Source organism: Ixodes scapularis, unplaced genomic scaffold, assembly GCF_016920785.2.
Source record: "Ixodes scapularis isolate PalLabHiFi unplaced genomic scaffold, ASM1692078v2 ptg001864l_1__unscaffolded, whole genome shotgun sequence".
Taxonomy (NCBI): Eukaryota; Metazoa; Arthropoda; class Arachnida; order Ixodida; family Ixodidae; genus Ixodes; species Ixodes scapularis.
This window is the reverse complement of record NW_024610203.1, coordinates 681,958-705,239: the sequence shown is the minus strand read 5'-3', so window position 1 is coordinate 705,239 and position 23,282 is coordinate 681,958. Positions and strand designations below refer to the sequence as shown.

The 23,282-nt window shown below is 49.3% G+C and overlaps 1 protein-coding gene across 1 annotated transcript; it reads left to right on the top strand.

Moving 5' to 3' along the window:
* The first annotated feature begins 21,668 nt into the window (after window positions 1–21,668).
* LOC120840608 (neprilysin-2-like) lies at window positions 21,669–22,565 on the top strand. Its single transcript, XM_040211196.3, has one exon. The coding sequence runs from the start codon at window positions 21,720–21,722 to the stop codon at window positions 22,563–22,565; it is 846 nt and encodes a 281-aa protein (XP_040067130.2). The 5' UTR covers window positions 21,669–21,719.
* Window positions 22,566–23,282: the final 717 nt, after the last annotated feature.

The window sequence follows — 23,282 nt, the reverse complement described above, 5'->3', positions numbered from 1 at the left end:
GCGCATGCTTTCTGGCCTTGCAAACGCAAGTGTGAACGCGCAAGCACGCGCAACTAAAGCACCGCGGAAGCTAGCGAGCTCGCGCTGAAGGCGGAGCCTTTAGTCGCAGTTTGAAGAGAGTATTGGCGACGTGCGCAATCGAAAGCGTCGAAGTGGTCGACCTTGCAGGATTGGCTGAATGTCAGCAAAAGATTTCTCACCAACAGAAACAGGTGTAATGCAAGAACTTCAATTTTGACGGTGTGAGTCGTGTTAGTCTCAGAGCGCAATGGTTTCGAGCTTCCACCATGCTAATTAGAAACACCATCGAACTTGTTGTTCGCAAGGTAATGACGTCACGGGAGGGAACCGTAGGAGTGCGCCACCAAAGAATCTCGCCGCTATATTAACGGCGAGACGAAGCAAGTTCTTCGCTCGCGTGAGGAGACGAACCGTATACGAACGCTAACTTCGCTCGCTCCGCTAGTGACAAACTAGATTTTGCTCTTGCTCTCGCGGTGACCAAAAGTGAACCCCGGGCGAATTTCATCAGCGGCTGCCAGTCCCCTAGAGGGCGCAAGGTGCGCTCCATTTCAGCAGCAAGTTAATTTATTCTTGCGAATTATCACTTCACGCACTATGCGAGGAAAACCACGTCGCATTGCGCTGCCAAGCTGCGGAGCCGTAGCAACCGCAGTTGCGGCTGTGATCTGGTAGTGCTCAATTTGGCTACGTCATGGGGTTAGCGACGGTTGCTCTGCATGGTTACTCCGCTCGGCGGATTGACGCGACGCGATTTTCGCTCACATATATTTCACCCTTTGATGCCATTTTTAGAATGGATTCTCAGTCGTTGGTGACACGCCTTGTGTAACTAACATGCGGCAATAAAGTGTGCGCGATTCGTAACTTTCGCGGGGAGACACAAGTGCTACGTACCGGATTCGTTGGGTTCGCTCGGTTTCAGCGGAACAGAATGTGGCGACACATTTTCAACCGCTTCCTTCGTAGAAGGTTCTTCGACGTCCTCGTCCTTCAACACAATCGCTACATCACGCATGAGGTACCGTTTCTTCGCTACACGTGGACTGTTAAATAAAGACGGTCTATCATTCGTTGAGATATCGACGCTGGCTGGAGCAAAATCTGAAATTTCGGCAAAAGACGGAATGTGACTGTTACGCTGAGCCGATGCCGGACTGTAGCTCGGACTCCTATCATCACTGAGATGTTCGATATGAGGAGCTGGACTGCCTTCACCAACGTTAGCCGCGTTGTCAAGGCTTGCTAGAGCGGTATCGTAGGCATCCTTAACAATCAGTGGACAATTGTCAGGGCTTGCTAGAGCGGTATCGAGGGCATCCTCAACAATCACTGCACCATTGTCAGGGCTTGCTAGAGCGGTATCGGGGGCATCCTCAACAATCACTGCACCATCATCAACTCTGTCATCAATAGTCTTCTGAGGTTGTTGGGCGAGCGTTGCAGTCACAGCTCTAGTCGGCCCCAACACGGGGCCGGTTTTATTCTCTGCAGAATGAATAAGTTTGGTATTCACTTTGGTGACGATCGTGAACCCTGTTGGTGAACATTGACCACTGGTATCGTTCAGGTTTCGTGATGACACCATAAGTGGTCGTTTCGAGACGTCGACGGTGAACCAAACGTTTGGTGTGCTTGACGATCTGGCAGATTGGATGGTGATGGGCGATATTGTTATTGCTGCGTGCTCTCTGCTTTGACTGACACCACACTGACCGATTATGTTCAGGCTCCGATTAGGGAGAACACCGCTGCTAAATCCCTGGGTGCTCACGATGTGGCTGCTGCCTTTCCAGTAGAGTCTGTCTCCTCGGACATCGCTTGGTGCGCCAACTTCTGTGGCGCTCAGAGATCGAGGGGACAGCGCTTTGGTTTTGGGCGAGTTCGTGCTGCAGTGCACGAATGTATCTCGAAGCAGACCGTCGGCGCTAGAAGAGCTGCGTAGGGCGGCGTTACGCCCTCTTCCGCCTCGGCTGTCGGCTGTAATTTGGATCTGAGCTGAGCTGCAATGAGTTTTGCTGCTGGCTGCACCGCTAGCACCTGGCTGTTGTTCGCCGCTCAGAAGTTGCGGGCGTCTTGACCAGCGGCCTTCGCTGCGCGTCCCCTGGATGACGGAATCGATACGCACTTCGTCAATATTCACCCCGGTTACGGAAACGCCCTCCAGATCTGCCGCCACTGTTCCGGGTGGAGAAGGCGGCCTGGGCGGCGAGCGAGACATGACTGTTCCCACCAAGGGTGGCCGCGGGGCCGAGTTTGCGCCTCTGCTGCTTCATCTTTGTCTTCGCTGTGCGCCCTAACCGCTAACCCCGTAACCGTAATGTGGCACCCCGTGTCTCTGTCAAAAGTTAACAGGAAAGACCCAGCAAAGGTACGGGGTCCCCAACTTGGATATCGCGCGTTATGATTCAAATAAAAATTGCGCTTGCTTATTTCACGCCTTTTATCCCAATAAATGCCCCCGTTGCAGTCGTTCCGCTGTGCTCTCGCTTGCTCAATCGCCGTCGGCGTGTCTCAGCTTCGTTGTCTTTGCCAGCGGCGCACCGGTGAGGGCGGCCGATCTGACACACAGCGTTCGGCTTTGGCCAGAAGACGGCGTTCGTAAAATGGCGTCAGCTGTTGCTGGCTTCATGCGGCGATACCGTACGTGCTTCCATTAATTCGGCGTTCATTGCCTTGGTGATGGTACGGTGCCTGAAACGCGTCTCCGACTGGTGTGTTTACCGCGGCCAAAAAAGTGGTCCCTTGATTTCCGCCTGATGACGTCATAAAAGTGTCATGCTGTCGCCGGTCGCGACCCTGGTGGTGTCTCAGCAGCTGCGGTGGATGTGGGAGACGCCTGTTCTGCTGCAGGTCGTTCTTTACTTCGACAGTCCACGGAAGCTACAGCAGCAGAATGTTGGGACGCTTGGGACGCCGTGCCGACAGCGACACTAGCGTTCGCTCGTGCTTTTCGCCAGCAATTCTACGACCAGCCGCCAGGATCGCGACAGGCTACAGCATGACACTCCGGCTACTGTGACGTCATTTTTTGCCACTTTGGGACCACTTTTGATGTATGGGCGGGATAGGACGCTAAACACACCAGTCGAAGACACGCTCCAGGCACCATAGTGATGCTAGACTCTCTAGTCACCATAGTGATGACGATGAAAGAAGACGGACTTCATGTTGCGGAAGAACGCTGCGCCGCAGCGATACCAGGTGTGTGCTGAGGCCCTTCCCGCATGCTTTCCAATGGGCGGAAGGCGAACAAAAAGAGTTCTAAATAAGAACTTAACGCAGAATTCTGCATTTCTTCAGCGTCTCATAATTTGACGAGCCTTGCACGGAAAGCATATTTTTAGACCGGAGTTTGGAGATAGTTTTTTTTTTGCACCAACATGGGTCTAAACTCTAAAGTATTAGTGTGCCCAGTGGTTTTTCTTTAAGGGAGTACGAAATCACGTTGAATGAGGTTGATGACGATCAAGGAAACTTTTATTTTCGCGATCAACTTTATGTTGTATTTTTAGAAGCGAAAGTGCCCGTGCACAGCTTTGATCGATGCTCGAGGTGCGCGCGAACACCTACCTGTGCAGCTCGCTTTGGCAATATTTGAGAAGGCGAAAACACTGTGAAGCCGAAGGGGCCGAATCACGCATAACGACGACGACGTGAAGTCTATCAAGGTCGAAGGCGTTTCAAGGATTCCGCACAGAACAGGTGCTTTAGTGCACATCTGTGTGATCAAACAAACTGTCCGTAACAAATATAAATTGTCGCAGATGGAAACGATCAACTAGCGTAAAACAGAAAATAAAGATGTAATCGGCGATAAGATAATGAGGTCAGAAAGAATGAATAAATAAGGAGGTCATTCTGACCTCCTTACCTTTTAGACCCGGGGTAAGAGTAAACTGGAATCTCCTAGAGGGCACGGAGAAGCGTTCCTTCTCAATCATGCGGGCTTAGGGTCTTACTTAAAACTGAAGAATCAGTATGATTTTTGCTTAGTTTGATGATGACAAGGCAGGTACGAAACGCACACCTATATCGAACTGCTCACGTTAGAATCAATATAATGGGAGTTATTGTATTTTATTTAACTGTATTCTGCGGCGTAATCTCTTTGAAACGAGTCCAAGTTGTTGGACCGCCTAAAAGGTTAAAAACGAAAAAAAAAAGAAAATAAAAAAGAAGGCGGAGAGGGGGGGGGGGGAGGTTCTAGGATTCACCATCTGTCGTCCGTGACCTCTGGTGGGCGGAAGGTAACAGCTACACGATCACGGTGGTTCAATCGGTACGCCCTGACTTCTCGGTGCATAAATCACCGTCCTACTTTCCACCACGCCTCCAGTCTTCGCCTAGAACAGGCCACGTGGTCATGTTCATTCGTGAGGCCGAGTGCCTGCTCGGTGCGGGAGTCCCCGATGGGCGCTGGCAAGAGCCTCTGGCACGTGAGCAGCAAATGCTCGGTGGTCTCTTCGTCTTCTCCACAGGCACTGCACATCATGTCCGTCACGCTACCGTCAAACTTTCGACGGTTTGGTGCGCAGGGCACAGCCGCGGGCCTCGATGAGTATGAGGTATGCGAAACTCGCAGCGCTATCTGCAAGGCGCCAGAAGGACTAGATCCGCCATCTTGGTTAGGTCGAGAAAAGCGGCCGGACGGGTTGGTGCACGTTGGAGTGTGCTCCGCAATCTTCTTTTTCTACCGGCTAGATGCCACTAATTTTGTGTGTACCTCTCTGGAAGCAAGGGGTTGTCCCCGACAGCAATGGGAACAAAGACGTTATCATTTATAAATGCTTTTCGAGTGATAATTGGACAAGAGTCGGTGGTCTTTGAGCACTTAACACGAGAAAACCATCGTCGGTTTTTCCTTTCTCACTGTGACACATGAAATCATATGGATAAAACTACGCATGGTGGAGAAGTACTTTTTGGGGGCACGAAAATGGGGTGTTGAAACGTTGCGTTCTTCGATTTGCGGTTCTTAGATACTGCGAATAGCGCCTATGTTATTTTCGCACGAACAGTCTCGCGATCTGTATTCTTAGCAGCATGATCATAAAGGCCGGTTCACAGATCCAGCGGAGCGCTATCAAGCGCCTCATTAGCGCTGTAAGCAGCGCTCATGTGGCACCGACTTGCGCGTGACGTACCGCTCGATTAGCGCGTCACGCTAATCGAGCGTGACGCGATACCCAAGGACGTTTAAAGGGGGAATGAAACGATTTTGGGTTGGGATGAATGATTTTTGAATTGGGACATTACTAATCGCATATCGTTTAGTTGGCCAAAAGAAAGAGGCTAGAAAGTCAAAAGCCAGCTTTTTGGTACGAACATTTGAAAATATAGCGGACTATTTTGTACCTTCTTGCCAACGAGGTAGAGGGCCTTAGAGTGATAAACTAGTATACCGTTCATCAGGCAAAAGTGACCCCCGATTGGCCGCCGCCATGTTGTACAATTTTGACCACTAGACACGTGACCAGGCCAAATCTATGACGTAACCAGCCCAAATCTCTGGCGTCAACGAAAAGATGGCAGCGCCCAGTGCGTGTCGGAAGCGTTGTGGGCGTTGATCGGAGTGTGTGGATTTCGTGAGCGGAATTCGGTTTTTGAGGGTTTTGTATGCTCCCCGCGTAGGAATAACGTGAAGTAGGAGGGAATGAGGCTTTTCTTTTTTATTTAATTCAGAGTAAGCCAGATTCGGTCCCGTGCTTCTCGTACGGGCTCGGATCACTACCTCGGACATCGCTCGGTCGTTCGAGTTTAATTAAAATATCCGCAATCGTTAACCACGGGAGCTCCTCCATAATCGCTGAGTCGAAGGATACGTCGAACCCATCCGGAACGCGGAGTCTAAAGGTATGTAGGACGTAACCAGAACGCGGAGTTCTAACGGTACGGCGGACGTGCCCGGGCAATTTTCTTAGCTCGACCGTCAAGATTCGCATTTGAAGCAGCGAGTGAAGTGTTGAAATCTCCGAACTGCTCGGTGCTGAGCTAACTACGGACCACTTCACTATGTGATCCGTAGTGACGTGAAAAAGACCGACGGCGGCTCCCGGCCGCCTGCCGGGTGCCTTCTGTGAAGGGGCCACAGTCGTGTAAGCACTACTGTACCAGCTTCTCTTATAGTTATGTTGTTCTCAAGCAGCTTCCCGATCACTAAACCCCGCAAACGCGTGCCGAAATTTCAAAAGGTGTCTGCCAACCTGGAAAGCCTTGAACTCCCAGGGAATTTCGGATCATCTGGGAAAGTCAGGGAATCATTCAAAAAGTGGGCTAAATAAGGGAAGACGACTAGTGAAAGCGGCATGGCGGTTGCTCGTCGGCACGGCCATGCTGAATGACATTGCCGAAATGTCATCCTTCGACTCAAAAACTCAAGGAATTTGATCAAAATAGTCAGGGAAAAACTTGAAAAAGTCGGGGAATTTGAAATCCGTAGTTTGTTAGACACAATGTTTGATTTTCTTGGCACTCCACGCGTTTTTACACACGACAGGCACACGCCCGTGTATCACACGGCAGCCAGGCCAAGCGGCTGCCAGCCACTTGTGCAAGGTCGATAAGAGGCAAGCGTGGAACGCTTTCGGACTGCTGTAAATACACCAGCGGGAGCGTCCGGCCGCAGTCCGACTGCCCACGCCAGGACACCCGACACAGACTCCGCGTCCTGGGTAGGTCTGACGTATCTTTAGATTTTGCATCCTAGGTACGTCAGACCTATCTTTAGACACAGCGCCTGATAATAGTAGTGAATAGGGTCACGTTCAGTGCGCAAGTCACTTTATTACACTCGGAGAGCGGAATCCCATTCCCTTTGCGCAGGTAGTTCCCGAGCTAGGCATGCACTTGAAGACTATGTTTCACTCTTTCATAAAGCAAGCTTTGCGGGATCCCTCCGCCCTTGTGCACCCATTCGCAGGTCGTGTCGCCTTTCCTCACGTAACTCCCGCAGGTTCAGTGAGTTGCCGAGCCACTGCAGCCCTGGCGTCGCTCGGTACATACAAGAGGCGGCTCACGTCGGTCGTCCAGCAGCGTACTGGAGGGACGCAAAGCTAGCAGCCTTCTTGATGCACGCAAGACGAGGCTGAGCAGAGCTCCAAGCTCTTCTGACGCACATGTGCACTCCAATGAGACCGGTGTCGCACCCCGATTCCTAGAGATGTGGTCGCACTGGCAGTCTTGTCGGTCCCTGGGGGCCGTCGAGGAGTGCCAGAAAGCAAAATTCCATCCTTCTTGCGCAGGTAGTTCCCCAGCTAGTCACTTCCTTGACGACGTCGCACCCTCTCTGGAAGCAAGCTTCGGGATGCTCTTGTGCACCCATTTGCAGGTCGTGTCGCCTTTGCTCACGTAACTCCCGCAGGTCCAGCGAGTTGCCGAGCCGCTGTAGCCCCTGCGTCGCTGGTCGTGCATCCTGGTCCTGCATCAACCACCGCTGCCCATTTCCGCTGAGTGCTTGGGTGTGGTAGCTTGACGTGCTTTCGCAGAAAGCTGTATGCCTTTGCCGAGTAAAAATGGAGCGTGAGGGCAAACTTGCGCACATCCTCTGTACATGCGTTTTTGTTGCGCCTGACTCTTTTTAAGACGAGGTTGCGCATTGTGTTGGTGAATGCATTGTCAAGTATGTCAACTGCTGGCTTAGGAAGTTGTGTCCTCAGTTCACGGAGCAGCGTGTTCAGCTTCCTAATCCTGGCCGTCTTCCGATTGATCTTCTTCTTTGCCTGTTTCAACAGTTTCCTCGCCTTCTGCAGCTTTTGCCTACTCGTGGCCAGGACCCTGTGCAGTCGTGGTGACAGCTGCGTACAAGTGGTCACCGAAGGAAGTGTTGCGTCGCTTGAACACAGCTTCAGGGGGAGTCTCTGACGTCGTAGCCTGAGAGGGGGAAGTAACAAGCTCCAGTTTTCAGGTACTTCGGGCGACTAGTTGCACAACTTGCAAAGGTGTGTCTCTTATATCTGAAAGTGGTGGTCAACGAATCACTAGAAAAGTGGCATCTTTGGGATCAAGTTGATAGGTTTGAGTAAAACATTAAGGTTCTTTGCAACACTTTCAACCACCACCATTATAATAATTCCATGGCATGCTGTATGCTTTTTACAATCATTCAATCATAAGTGGGTTACGTGTTTTCAGTATATACTGATATACATAAAAATATGACCTCCAAACGATTTTTCTTGAAATCTGCAAAAACCGAAAGAACCCGAATTGAGCTTGCTTTGAAGAGAAATTGCACTTTCCACGGCAGGGAACCTTGATAAACGTCTGTACTTTTGTTGAACCACAACACCGACCACACTGAACTGTCTGCGAGGCTGCTCTTTTTCTTTGGAAATTGTTTTTATGTGATTCATTTAGCAATGAGTAGTGCATATAATGTTGTGTCTCCTAGAAACGCCACAGATATGCATTTGCTTTTACCACATAAGTACCGTGGCACTCCGAGTTTTAGTCGATATCAAAAAAAGACACTGATAAGCTCAAAATTCGAGAGAACAAATAAGCACCAAAAAATGACCCCCATTTTTAAAAAAATAAAACTACGAGAGCACCTCAGCTTTCTTTCATGATGTGAGAATGCGTGAGCATTACCTTTGGCCGAGTTATATTGACGTCAATGAGCAAGGTTGACCCAATGAATAGCACACTAGTTTTGCGATCATGAGAGCCTAGGTTCGAAACCGGGCAGGGGATAATTTATTTCTAGGTTTATTTTTTGTTCGATCACGTGATTAATAATTAAGTCACATGACGAAAATGATAACGTGAGCACAGCTGTTTGTTTTTCTCTTATTTTCTTTTTCCTTAGATTGCGTCGCATTGGTCACGGCATTTGGACACAACTTTTGGTTACAGCTTTTGGCTGCACCCTTTGATCACGGCTCTTCTTTTGCTCACTGAGCCAGGTAATACTCACAAATTAAAAAAACACCCAAAACATGGAACCCTATTCATAAGCCAGAACTCCCAGCACCCCCTTTTTGTGGGTCAGTGCCAGTTCTGGCCAACGCATAAAAGGTGTGGTCACATATCACACTGCACAGTATAACCTGCCAAGAATGCATGCCCTGGCACACAGTCTTGTGGAATACAGGCAGTCTTGAATGTCACCGCTCGTTGTTCTGCTGACAGGTCTCACCCTCCAGAGAGGCAGCCTGGATCGACGACTGATCAGCCAACCCCAGGAGAGGCCCAAGCTGCTGCTGGTTCTGGAAGCAATGTAAAGCTGGTTACTTCCCCCTCTCAGGCTACGACGTCAGAGACTCCCCCTGAAGCTGTGTTCAAGCGACGCAACACTTCCTTCGGTGACCACTCGTACGCAGCTGTGTCACCACGGCTGCACAGGGTCCTGGCCACGAGTAGGCAAAAGCTGCAGAAGGCGAGGAAACTGTTAAAACAGGCAAAGAAGAAGATCAATCGGAAGACGGCCAGGATTAGGAAGCTGAACACGCTGCTCCGTGAACTGAGGACACGACTTCCTAAGCCAGCAGTTGACATACTTGACAATGCATTCACCAACACAATGCGCAACCTCGTCTTAAAAAGAGTCAGGCGCAACAAAAACGCATGTACAGAGGATGTGCGCAAGTTTGCCCTCACGCTCCATTTTTACTCGGCAAAGGCATACAGCTTTCTGCGAAAGCACGTCAAGCTACCACACCCAAGCACTCAGCGGAAATGGGCAGCGGTGGTTGATGCACGACCAGGACCAGGATGCACGACCAGCGACGCCGGGGCTACAACGGCTCGGCAACTCGCTGGACCTGCGGGAGTTACGTGAGCAAAGGCGACACGACCTGCAAATGGGTGCACAAGAGCATCCCGAAGCTTGCTTCCAGAGAGGGTGCGACGTCGTCAAGGAAGTGACTAGCTGGGAAACTACCTGCGCAAGAAGGATGGAATTTTGCTTTCTGGCACTCCTCGACGGCCCCCAGGGACCGACAAGACTGCCAGTGCGACCATATCTCTAGGAATCGGGGTGCGACACCGGTCTCATTGGAGTGCACATGTGCGTCAGAAGAGCTTGGAGCTCTGCTCAGCCTCGTCTTGCGTGCACCAAGGAGGCTGCTAGCTTTGCGTCCCTCCAGTACGCTGCTGGACGACCGACGTGAGCCGCCTCTTGTATGTACCGAGCGACGCCAGGGCTGCAGTGGCGCGGCAACTCACTGAACCTGCGGGAGTTACGTGAGGAAAGGCGTCACGACCTGCGAATGGGTGCACAAGGGCGGAGGGGTCCCGTGAAGCTTGCTTTATGAAAGAGTGAAACATAGTCTTCAAGTGCATGCCTAGCTCGGGAACTACCTGCGCAAAGGGAATGGAATTCCGCTCTCCGAGTGTAATAAAGGGACTTGCGCACTGAACGTGACCCTATTCACTACTATTATCAGGCGCTGTGTCTAAAGATAGGTCTGACGTACCTAGGATGCAAAATCTAAAGATGCGTCAGACCTACCCAGGACGCGGAGTCTGTGTCGGGTGTCCTGGCGTGGGCAGTCGGACTGCGGCCGGACGCTCCCGCTGGTGTATTTACAGCAGTCCGAAAGCGTTCCACGCTTGCGTCTTATCGACCTTGCACAAGTGGCTGGCAACCGCTTGGCCTGGCTGCCGTGTGATACACGGGCGTGTGCCTGTCGTGTGTAAAAACGCGTGGAGTGCCAAGAAAATCAAACATTGTGTCTAACAAACTACTGATTTCAAATTCCCCGACTTTTTCAAGTTTTTCCCTGACTATTTTGATCAAACTCCTCGAGTTTTTGAGTCGAAGGATGACATTTTGGCAATGTCATTCAGCATGGCCGTGCCGACGAGCAACCGCCATGCCGCTTTCACTAGTCGTCTTCCCTTATTTAGCCCACTTTTTGAATGATTCCCTGACGTTCCCAGATGATCCGAAATTCCCTGGGAGTTCAAGGCTTTCCAGGTTGGCAGACACCTCTTGAAATTTCGGCACGCGTTTGCGGGGTTTAGTGATCGGGAAGCTGCTTGAGAACAACATAACTATAAGAGAAGCTGGTACAGTACTGCTTACACGACTGTGGCCCCTTCACAGAAGGCACCCGGCAGGCGGCCGGGAGCCGCCGTCCCCCCGGAGTGACCGCCGTCGGTCTTTTTCACGTCACTACGGATCACATAGTGAAGTGGTCCGTAGTTAGCTCAGCGCCGAGCAGTTCGGAGATTTCAACACTTCACTCGCTGCTTCAAATGCGAATCTTGACGGTCGAGCTAAGAAAATTGCCCGGGCACGTCCGCCGTACCGTTAGAACTCCGCGTTCTGGTTACGTCCTACATACCTTTAGACTCCGCGTTCCGGATGGGTTCGACGTATCCTTCGACTCAGCGATTATGGAGGAGCTCCCGTGGTTAACGATTGCGGATATTTTAATTAAACTCGAACGACCGAGCGATGTCCGAGGTAGTGATCCGAGCCCGTACGAGAAGCACGGGACCGAATCTGGCTTACTCTGAATTAAATAAAAAAGAAAAGCCTCATTCCCTCCTACTTCACGTTATTCCTACGCGGGGAGCATACAAAACCCTCAAAAACCGAATTCCGCTCACGAAATCCACACACTCCGATCAACGCCCACAACGCTTCCGACACGCACTGGGCGCTGCCATCTTTTCGTTGACGCCAGAGATTTGGGCTGGTTACGTCATAGATTTGGCCTGGTCACGTGTCTAGTGGTCAAAATTGTACAACATGGCGGCGGTCAATTGGGGGTCACTTTCAGCTGCCAGTTTATCACTCTAATGCCCTATACCTCGTTGCTTCTTGCCTTCGAAAGCTCTCCGCCTCTTCACTATGATACATCCGCGTTTCCAAAAGCGCGTCACCGGCGCCAAACTGACGTCAGCAGAGCCCAGCTCACGCATTGGACACGAGAACTGCGTCACTCGGAAGTATGCGCTCGTCAACAATCAATCCGTCGACGAATATTTGGATTCGCGTTCGTGGCCAATGAGTGCCCTGACGGAACTTAATGTCCCTGGGGAATGACAAGTTCTATGGTGTGCATAAAAAGCACAGTGGAACCTAGGAGTCATCGCACCGGTGCCGAAGGAATGTCACGACCACGTGATTTCACAATTCGCATTTGAGTTGAGGATTAAAGCTAAGGAGGAAGAAGTAGGAAAATCGTTTCATGACCCCTTTAAACAGACAGGACCCGGCATGACGTCAGCCTGAGTGAAGCCGGAAGAGGCGTTTAATCCCAGACTGCCTTGCGCACCCGTTCCGAGGCCGTGGGGTAGCGCACCGGCGGTTCGTCTGCTTTCTAATTTGCTCCGGCGTGTGCTTCACGAGGCTAGCTTTCGATGCAGTCGGCGTCCGCCGTGGGCGTCCACGATGCAAATGCTTTAGCGTGAGTGTTTATACTTAGTTCCACATTATGTGCGAGCGAAGTCGGAACTGGAAGCGCGAGCCCGTTGTTCTATGCGCTCCTGGCTTGCATGCGCGCTCGTGCGATCTGCTGCTGCTGTTTATTAAAAAAATGCGTTGCGCACCGCCAAGTCCTTCACGGTGCGTCGTCTAGAGCGTCTCAATTCTAGTCACTTACTTTCTGCTGGGCAACCAGGCGTTCGTTTATAATAATCTCATCCAATTCCGACCATACCGGTTTAAAAGTCTCCCATTAAGCGCTGTTTCAAATAACAGTGGGTGCCGCCATTACTCTAGGTGCACCTTGAGCCACTCTATATGGCAGCGTAGCTGCCAGAGTAGCGACACGACGTAAAATTATCTAGATGCACGACGTCAGAAGCGCTGATAGTGATCTCCATTTTGGGCCTGGGAGGTTGCCATGGTAACCGTGCTTCTAGCGACGCCGGGCGGCAACCTTTGTAGTCTAGTTGATATCTCCATTCGCTCATTGAAAAGTGGTATAAAGCGTGTTTCACATGCAGCGATTTTTGCCCTAAAGCGGCGCGATTTCTGCCGTCACGGCGCTCGTGCCGCTCAACCGCTGGTGCTGGCTAGAGCCACTCTATATGGCAGCGAAGCTGCCAGAGTAGCGACACGACGCAATATTATCTAGATGCATGATGTCAGAAGCGCTGATAGTGATCTCCATTTTGGGCCTGGGAGGTTGCCATGGTAACCGTGCTTCTAGCGACGCCGGGCGGCAACCTTTGTAGTTATAGTTGATATCTCCATTCGTTCATTGAAAAGTAGCATAAGACGATTGGCATCGCGGTACGTCAAGAACCTCTGGAGGAACGGTGCCTGTTTTTTCTGAAAAGTGAAACGATTTGAAGCCCAGGGACTGTCGAGCGACGAGAGCTGCTATGGTATCGTACGTGCATGGACAAGGCGAGTGGTTTTCGGCGCCGCCGGGATGGCAGCCGCTTCGTGGGACGAACGTACCGTCCTAGTACTTTCGGACTTCGCTCCGATGGAAGAAAATCCGATTGCGCCGGCCGCGACCGGACGATTGGCTCGGAACATGACTGCTGCTCGACTGCCCTATAGTGAGCGAGTATATATGTTTAGCATCATACTTCTTCAAGACCCGATCATCCCTTCAAGATGAGATTTTCTCACCAACTGGTGAGGAGCGACTTCGACGGGGTTCAACCAAGAAGGACGGCATGGTGGTCTCTTAGGAATTCTTGACGCCATCAAAAGAGACGGACGCCGGATATGTGGTGTTCTTGCCGGCAGGCCGAACGGTCGCTCGGAACTTTACCGGCATTCAAAACGTCAATATTTTTTCTGGTTTAGCACACACATCCGTGTTAAAGGGGCCACGAAATTATTTTTAAACTTATTCTTCCTTACCTGTAATCCTCAACTAAGAAGAGAACTGTGAAATCACGCGGTCGTGACATGCTAGGGCACCGGTGCGATGACCCCAAGCTTTCACAGTGCTTTTTAAGCACACCGTAGAACTTGGCATTCGCGAGTAATGATAAGTTCCGTCAGGGCACTCATTCGCCAGAAACGCGAATTCAAATATCCATGGACGAATTGATTGCTGACGAGCGCATACATCCGAGCGACGCAGTTTTCGTGTCCAATGCGTGAGTTGGGGTCGGCTGACGTCATTTTGGCCTTTGTAGTCATTGTAAAGAGGATATTTAGAACCATACACACATGCTGATAACGTCATAGCACACTGACATTAAGGAGCACAAAACGGGCCCAGCTACAGAAAATAAATATTACACTCGTAAGAAATAAATACGTCTCTAACTTGTTAATTACAAAGACGAACACACCTCTGAGCATATAAGTTTAATAGTATGTGTTGATGCATTCTCATATAGCAGGACATTTCATATACGTCACTTGAGCAAACGCCAGCTTTTCACTTGAAAAACAAACAAAAAAACACTGCGATCAAATGCAAGCTATTGCAACGAAAGCAAGTTATATCGAAATCTTCAGAACTGCCAATTCGTAAAATTGGCGATTAGTAAAAAAGTTTAAAGACCGCAGGAGCTTCCTCGCTAAAAAATGCCGTAATTATTCGGTGACCCAGGGCTGAAACAATTTCCCCTAGGCCCTCCACGCGCCGTATACCTTTCGTTATGATTATCAGAAATTCAGACTTTCAAAGAAAGCTAGAAAAATGCGACAATTTTATCCTAAAAACTATGTGAAGCGCAAGTTCGGCTGCTTCTTTTTGCAGGGGTTGTGGTGACGTCAGAACGCCGAGATCTGAGTGGCTCCGATTGAAGGAGAGTGGGTAGACCTAAAAGCAAGCTGCCTTGAGGTCTACCCACTATTCTTTATTCAGAACGAATCAGAGCTCGGCATTCTGACGTCACCACAACCCCTACTAAAAGAAGCAGACGAACTTGTGCTGCGCATATCGTAAACTCGTTGATTAGTATACTTGGGAGTTGTGTGAATATTTATACAGCGTGTACTTGGTCAGCCATTTCAAAGTTGCGACGAGTCACTCAAAGTAGATGAGCAATTTAGCCAATGCAGTATACCCGCTAGCTCTATAGGTCTTTAATGCGCACCACGCTGTAGTGATACACAACCGCAGGCCCGTACGATGCTCATCCAGACCGAAACGGGCAGGGGTGGGGATCGAACCCAGGTTCCCTGGTTGATTAGTACAAAAACATCGTAGGAGCTAGGAGCTTCCTCGCTAAAAGTTTGTGATCATGTGGTTACCTGGGGCTGAAACATTCCTCAAGGCCCAACATGCGACGCATAGATTTCGCATCGATTATCAGACACTCTAACGTTCAAATGAAGCTAAGAGAAGGCGAAAATTGCATGCTAAATGTCTTATCGATCCTCAAACATCCGGAAACCCGAGCACCGCTAAGGCGATATGAATGATGCTGTCGCACAGGTGCTAATATCCACAGCGATCTTGCACAAAAAGGGTATAAAGTATCATTCTTTCAGATCTTCACGTTGTACCTACGTCAGAAAGCACGAAGAAACCCTAAATGGTCGGCAACCTGCGGCACATCACGTCTCCGCGCGCCGAACAAACTCGCATTCACCATCTCTGGGCGCTGCCATCTTACCGATGACATCACGGCTCTTGAGAGGTCACATGACGAGTCGTCACTCGGTTGCTACGGAAACCGAGCCAGCTCAGCTCGTGGCTATGGTATCGCGTGAGACCAATCGCGGTGACAGGCGGCAGAGGGAAAAGCGTGGCGCTACTCTGGCAGCTACGCTGCCATATCGAGTGGCTCTAGTGCTGGCCAGAGCGCCGCGACGGCAGAAATCGCGCCGCTCTAGGGCCAAAACCGCTGCATGTGAACTAGGCTTAAGACGCGTGGCATCACGGTACGGCAAGAACCTCTAGAGAAACGGTGCCTGTTTTTTTTTTTTTTGTTTTAAGTGAGACGATTCGATTATCTCTTCAAGATGAGATTTTCTCACCGACTGGTGAGGAGCGACGTCGACGGGGTTCAACCAAGAAGGACGGCATGGTGGCCACTAAGGAATTGTTGACGTTATCAAAAGAGACGGACGCCGGATATGAAGAGTTCTTGCCGACAGGCCAAATGGTCGTTTGGAAGTTTACCGGCATTCAAAAAGTCAATATTTTTATCTGGTGCAGCGCACATATCCGTGTTAAAGGGGCCATGAAATTACTTTTAAACTTTTTCCTTACCTGTAATCCTCAACTCGAAAGAGAACTGTAAAATCACGCAGTCGTGACATGCTAGGGCACTGGTGCGATGACCCCAAGCTTTCACCGTGCTTTTTAAGCACACCGTAGAACTTGGCATACGCAAGTGATGGTAAGTTTTGTCAGGACACTCAATGGCCGGGAACGCGAATTCAAATATCCATGGACGAATTGGTAGCTTACGAGCGCATACATCCGAACGATGCAGTTTTCGTGTCCAATGCGTGAGTTGGAATCGGCTGACGTCATTTTGGTTTTTGTAGGCATTGTAAAGAGGATATTTAGAACCATACACACGATGATAACGTCATAGCACACTGACATTAAGGAGCACAAAACGGGCCCAGCTACAGAAAATAAATATTACACTCGTAAGAAATAAATACAAGGACGAACACACCTCTGAGCTTCTAAGTTGAATAGTATGTGTTGATGCATTGTTATATAGCAGGACATTTCATATACGTCACTTGAGCAAACGCCAGTTTTTTCCCTTGAAAAAGAAAAAACAAAAAACAAAAAAAAACATTTTGATCAAATGCAAGCTATTGCAACGAAAGCAAGTTATATCAAAATGTTCAGAACTGCCAATTCGGAAAATTGGCGATTAGTAAGAAAGGTTAAAGATCACAGGAGCTTCCTCGCTAAAATATCCTGTGATTATTCGGTAACCCAGGGCTGAAACAATTTCCCCTAGGCCCTACACGCGCCGTATACCTTTCGTAATGAGACTCAGAAATTCAGACTTTCAAAGAGAGCTAGAAAAATGCGAAAATTTTATCCTAAAAACTATGTGGAGCGCAAATTCGTCTGCTTCTTTTGCAGGGGTTGTGGTGACGTCAGAACGCCGAGATCTGAGTGGCTCCGATTGAAGGATAGTGGGTAGACCTAAAAGCAAGCTGCCTTGAGGCCTACCCACTATTTTTTATTCAGAACCAATCAGAGCTCGGCGTTCTGACGTCACCACAACCCCTACTAAAGAAGCAGACGAACTTGCGCTGCGCATATCCTAAAATCGTTGATTAGTATATTTGGGAGTTGTGTGAATATTTATACAAAGTGTAGTTGGTCAACCATTTTAAAGTTGCGACGAGTCACTCGCTGTAGATGAACAATTTAGCTAATGCAGTATAACCGCTAGCCTGGGGTCTATAGGTCTTTAACGTGCACCACGCAGTAGTGATACATAACCGCAGGCCGGTACGATGCTCATCCAGATCGAAACGGACATGGGTGAGGATTGAACCCAGGTTCCCTGGTTGATTAGTACAAAACGTAAATATCGCAGGAGCTTCCTCGCTAAAAGTTTGTGATCTTGCGGTTACCTGGGGCAAAAACAAATTCCCCAAGGGCCAACATGCAACGCATAGATTTCGCATCAATTCTCAGATACTCCAACGTTCAAATAAAGCTAAGAGAATGCGGAAATTGCATGCCGAATGTCTTATCGATCCTCAAACATATCCAGAAACCCGAGCACCGCTAAGGCAATATTACTGATGCTGTCGCACAGGTGCTAATATCCAGAGCGATCTTGCACTGAAAGGGTATAAAGTATCATTCTTTCAGATCTTCACGTTATACTTGAGAGCACGAAGAAGCCCTAAATCGTCGGCAAGCTGCGGCACATCACGACTCCGCGCACCGAACAAACTCGCAACCAACAGCTCTGGGCGCTGCCATCTTACCGATGACATCATGGCTCTTAAGAGGTCACGTGACGAGTCGTCACTCGGTTGCTCAGGAAACCGAGCCAGCTCAGCTCGTTGCTATGGCACCGCGTGTGACCAATCGCGGTGAGTGGCGGCACAGGGAAAAGCGTGGCGCTACTCTGGCAGCTACGCTGCCATATCGAGTGGCTCTAGGTGCACCCAGTCGTGTTGCAACGGAAATGTCATCGTAACGCGGTTGTTTGCACCAAAATTAATGGCGGCGCCCACTCACTAGGCTTCCCATTGGTCAAGAAATGCTCGTTGCGGCTCGTGGCCACGCCTACTTCCGTTACACTTCGCTCCATGCATTGGGGATAGGGACGCCACCTCCTGCCCATTATAACCGTGCTTGCTGCAGTGGGACAGCACGTGCACGGCGATTTCGCTGTTGTTGTTTTTCCTTTGGTGGTAAAAGAAAAGGAACCGCCATGACACTGTCCTTGAGGTATAAATTCCGCAAAAGCAACAACGGGGAAGATGCCGAAACTGACATGTGCGATCACTGTCAAATATTGGCAGACATCAAACACATTATCTGGGATTGTCCCAAAAGTGACATCAAGCGGAAACTAGCTTTGAATGCTCTACCGCCACAAGAAAGACCATCCTGCCGGAAGGAATTGGTCCTTCCATGCAGACAGCATTCCCGAGCACAGAAAAAGCAATTTTAGACTCGCTGATAGAGTGCAGCAAGTCTGCCGGACTCTATATTTACATTTAGCCCCAATCCCTCCTTTCCCTCCCCGAGCCAATGACAAGTTACAAGGGCAACAGGTATCCCACCTGAAAATAAAACATTTTGTCACTCACTCTAGCAAACGGTCGAGCAGACGATCCTGTGTCATGAACTTCGAGCGATTGATTGATTGGGTACGACCTCATCGCTTTCTATTCGACATGCGTGACGCTGGTTTCAAAGACACACAGTTAAATAATAATCACCTCCGAAAGAGCTCTGTGTCTCGGTCCCTCAGCCTGGGAACTAGGTTCGCCGGATACCCGTCGGTATCTTGGTGGCAAAAGATTTCGCGCACCCAAAAGGCTCTTCTGGCCGTCAAGCTCTGCACGCACATCTGCCCTAATTGCGTACCTAACAGCATTTGTCGCTTTTCTATTTTAGCGTCCCACAGGCATAGAGTAATATACACAAGGGAAAGAGCGGAAGGTTGGGCCGGTTCACGGCCCAGATACCGCTCCAATCCCGTCCGCGAAGTGGCGCTACTACGAAAAGTAGTCTGAAAGATTACTGTTTAAAAAATACTTCCGCTAAAAAGTGTAGTGCTTTAATTATATTTAAAGAATTTGAAACTGTCATATATGTTGACTCGGTTCCCCGTCAGGCAGCTTGGAACGTGGTGCATGCAACGTGAGAGAAGAAAAAGCCATAATTAAAAAAATAGCGCAAGGACTGACATGACTGACCATCATGTCAGATCAATGCCCCCTGTACTAAGATGCTATAATGGCAATTTAACATTTGCCGTACTATAATGGCGGCAATGAAAATGGAGTATGCCGTATTTTATCGGGCACCGTCACTTTGTCAAGTCAACGGCAAACAACAGTGAGCGCTTCACAGTACATTTACTTCTCAATCTCTTTCAGTGACGACAGAAACCAAGATGCAACCAGTCAGAACGAAGCGTCAACCCACGTACACGGCTTGATAAAGTTCTACAAGTCAAGGGTCTTTGGAGCACCTTGGTGCTACCAACAGAGTGGCTGGCCCGAGCTAGAAATGAACGCTTATGCAAATCTTGCTTTCAATTCCGGCTTCGCATCGTGCTAACGTCACAAGTGTATAAGGCTCGAATTATCTGCTAAAGAGCATCTTCGACTTCTTCGTTCATCAGTAAACAGAAGGCCGCAATTAGTACGGCACATATGCCATTTTTCCGATGATGATGGTGATCAAAGTGGCCAGACTGAATTTCGGAAAGGGTCTCTCGAGTTGCTATTGGCGACGTGCGCGACCGAAAGCGTCGCTGTGGTCGGCCTTCCACGATCGGCCCAAAAGCTGACTATGACTTCAGAAAGGGTATACCATCGACGGAAATAAGAGGAATAAAAGAACTTTAATTTCGACGGTGTTGGCAGTGTTGCTTTGAGAGCGCAATGATTTCAGGCTTCCACCATGCTATTTACAAACACCATCGAACTTGTTGTTCGCAAGGTAATGACGTCACAAGGGGGAACCATAGGAGGGCGCCACCGAAACATCTCGCCGATAATTTCCGAAGGTCGTTTTGAGCGACGATTAGGGCTACGCACGTGCACTTTTCACTGGACTACCACAGAAGAACGTTGCCGCCAAGTTGGAATAATTTTATTATAAATTTTTTGTGCTCTAAAAACTTTGTTTTTTTCACGGGAGTTGTTTACCCGTCAGATAGGACAATATGTCGTTATAAAAGAAGAACGGGGAGCTGTAATGTATGTCATGTTATGAACATATTTTGGTTTACTTGCCGCAATACAACAAAGAAAAAAGACGACACTCTATTTTGTATCGCTACTTCTATGCAACGTTCCTATTTTGCGCTCGACGTTCATCTCCTGTTGTGGCTGAAGTAAGAACTTCCAAATGGAAGCAGAAGCGGAGGTAGCTATCGTTGAACGCGATGACGACCACCGGAATGGGAAGACGTTTTACTTCGGCGTTGGGGCCATTCTCTTTGTCTCGGCCACCTTCTGTGCAGCGGCTTTCCTGCCCAGACTTTGGCCCCGGAACCTCTACGAAATGACGGAAGTGGTATGTGCCAGCAAATCTTGTCAATCTGTTTCCAAGCTCATCAACAGCTCTATCAACGGCCATCTCGATCCCTGCGATGATTTCTACACCTACGTCTGCGACGGGTGGCGAAGGTCTCACTCATTGAAGTCATCCGAGTCACAACGGAGCGTCTTTAGCGAAGTGAACGACAGAGTGCAATCTCAATTGCACGAGTCCTTGTTGCAGATATCGGGAAGGACCACTAACAATACTCGTATTAGGAAATTGGCGCTTTTCTACCAAGCCTGCACGAAATCACTTACGCCCGAAGGTAACGGAGTTGTTTCGATAAAAAAATTTCTTCGACGCGTCGGTATGGCGTGGCCAGACGAAGATGTCCGAAAGAACGCCACAGATTTATTGGAACTTTTAGTTACCTTGTCTATGACGTGGAACGTGAATGTGTTGTTCTCGTACTCCATCAAGTCGTTGAGCACGGGAAAAGGAGTCATCACGTTGGGCATGCCTTCTTCCTTGGTTCCAAGTCAGCACAGTGAGGCCAAGATGAGTCTTTACGAAAAGCTGATTGTCAGTCTGGCCTTTCTGTTAGGTAGGAAGAACGATTACAGCGATTTCTCAAGGAGACTCATCTCAATCGAACGAGACGTTGCCAGGTTTCGCAACGAGAGCAAAGTCTCAACCGCATTTAATTTGAGGGACTTGGGAAACCTGTGCGCCGATTTTCCCTGGCAGAGATGGATGCTGGCGCTCAACAAAAACCTTCCTGCTAGGATAGCCCTGACGCCACAGAAGTCAATCATAGTGCATCACCCGTCTTATATTGGTAGGCTCTTGACGTACTTCTTGAACCACGACTCGCCTGAAAACATTAATGCGTATCTTGCGCTCCATGTGCTGCTGAAGTACGGCCAAGCCACATACGACATCCGTCATGTACAGGAAATAGTGATTTATACGGGTAAGGACGTCCCCGCAAGGGATATCATGAATACCTGCCAGCAGTGGATGAGCACGTTGATGCTCGACGCATGGAACACGTTTGTCTCTCAGGCACTGACCAGACCTGAAGAGATTGAGAGATTATCTCAACTCGTAACTAATGTCAAGCGCGTGTTTGTCGATCGAATCCGTAGACTGTCATGGATGGACGCTCGCACCAGGAACATTTCGATTCAAAAAGCGAGCAACATTGCACTAAGCATTCCTAGAGTAGCGGACCATACATCGTCGTCGAACAAGTCATCCGTGACCTTACCAGACCTGCAAGGAGACTTTCTGGACATGGTTTGCACGATCGTGGACGCCGTCAGGAACGACGAAGACCTCTTCATCGGCCAAGTGATTGACAGGAGTGATTCGGTAACGGTGCACTCTAATGTTAACGCAGTTTATACCTATAGTCTAAACGTGGTGAACATAAACGCGGCACTTTTGGTACTACCTTTCTACATGGACGATCTCCCGGTGCCACTGAACTACGGTGGTATCGGAACTATTGTAGCGCACGAGATAATACACGGATTCGACGCTAGTGGACGCCTCTACGACGATATCGGGGAATTCGAGGACTGGTGGAGCAACGAAACGAGTTCCACCTACAGAGAAATCTCGGCTTGTTTCCAGGAACAGATGCAGGCACTGTCCCCACGATCCGGCTCCGTCACACTCGAAGAAAACCTTGCGGACAATGGAGGAGTCCGCTGTGCATTCGATGCCTACGTGTTTGCGGCTAGTCAAGACCGTAGGATAGTACAACTCAAAGGACTCGACAGCTTCGAAGAGGACCAGCTGTTTTTTCTGAATTACTGCTACAAATTCTGCGGGGTCAACCGTGATGTACGTCCTGGGAAGCGCGGAGGAGAGTCATCCTATCCCGTGGGGCGACTGCGCTGTAATGTGCCCTTGATGAACCTTCCGGAATTTTCGAACGCCTTTGACTGCGAGCCGGGAGCCGCGATGAATCCGTCTGAAAGATGTTCCGCCTGGTAGAATCGAAGAGTGTGGTGCTTGGCGCGGAAAATTAATCATGGGCCAACAAATCATAAGGCTGAGGCGAACCTCAAAACTCGGTGCTTTAACGATTTTTTCTAATTTTATCTTATGTGTAATTAAACGATAGAAACATATTTAAAATTAATGCCTTGTGGTTGATCGAAACATAAAGTTATAACTCACCGTGGATACAAATAAATCTAAGATGTACTTACGGCATAAACCATAGAGTTATTATAATGTACGCCAGAGGTTCAAGTGGCGCTAGTGTGCCGATGCAAATTGAAGCAGAACGCGCAACCAGTCCAAAATTAACTTCCGGTAATGCATTTCTATGGGAAGAAACGCGTGCATTTTCTGCCTGCGCTCGGTCATAAAAGCAAATATCCCGAATAATTCGTACGTGCAAGGTAGCTTGGAACAGTTCTCAGTCAGGCCGACGCAATAATTGGTCAGTTACGGTGTTTTTCTTTCAAATTCATCGCATTACAAACGGTGCTCAAGCGGCTTCGTACGTGCATTTGTGTGCACTGTCGGACACTGTTAGCGCGAATACCACGTCGGCACTTTTTAGCATGGGGAATATACGTGCCAAACGAACGAAGGACATCTGGAAATTAGGGACTGCAAGAACTGCGCAGTAACTCTGGTTCAGCCACTATACCCGTGCATGTACGATCAATATAAATTGATATTCCGATTTTCAATAAGTAA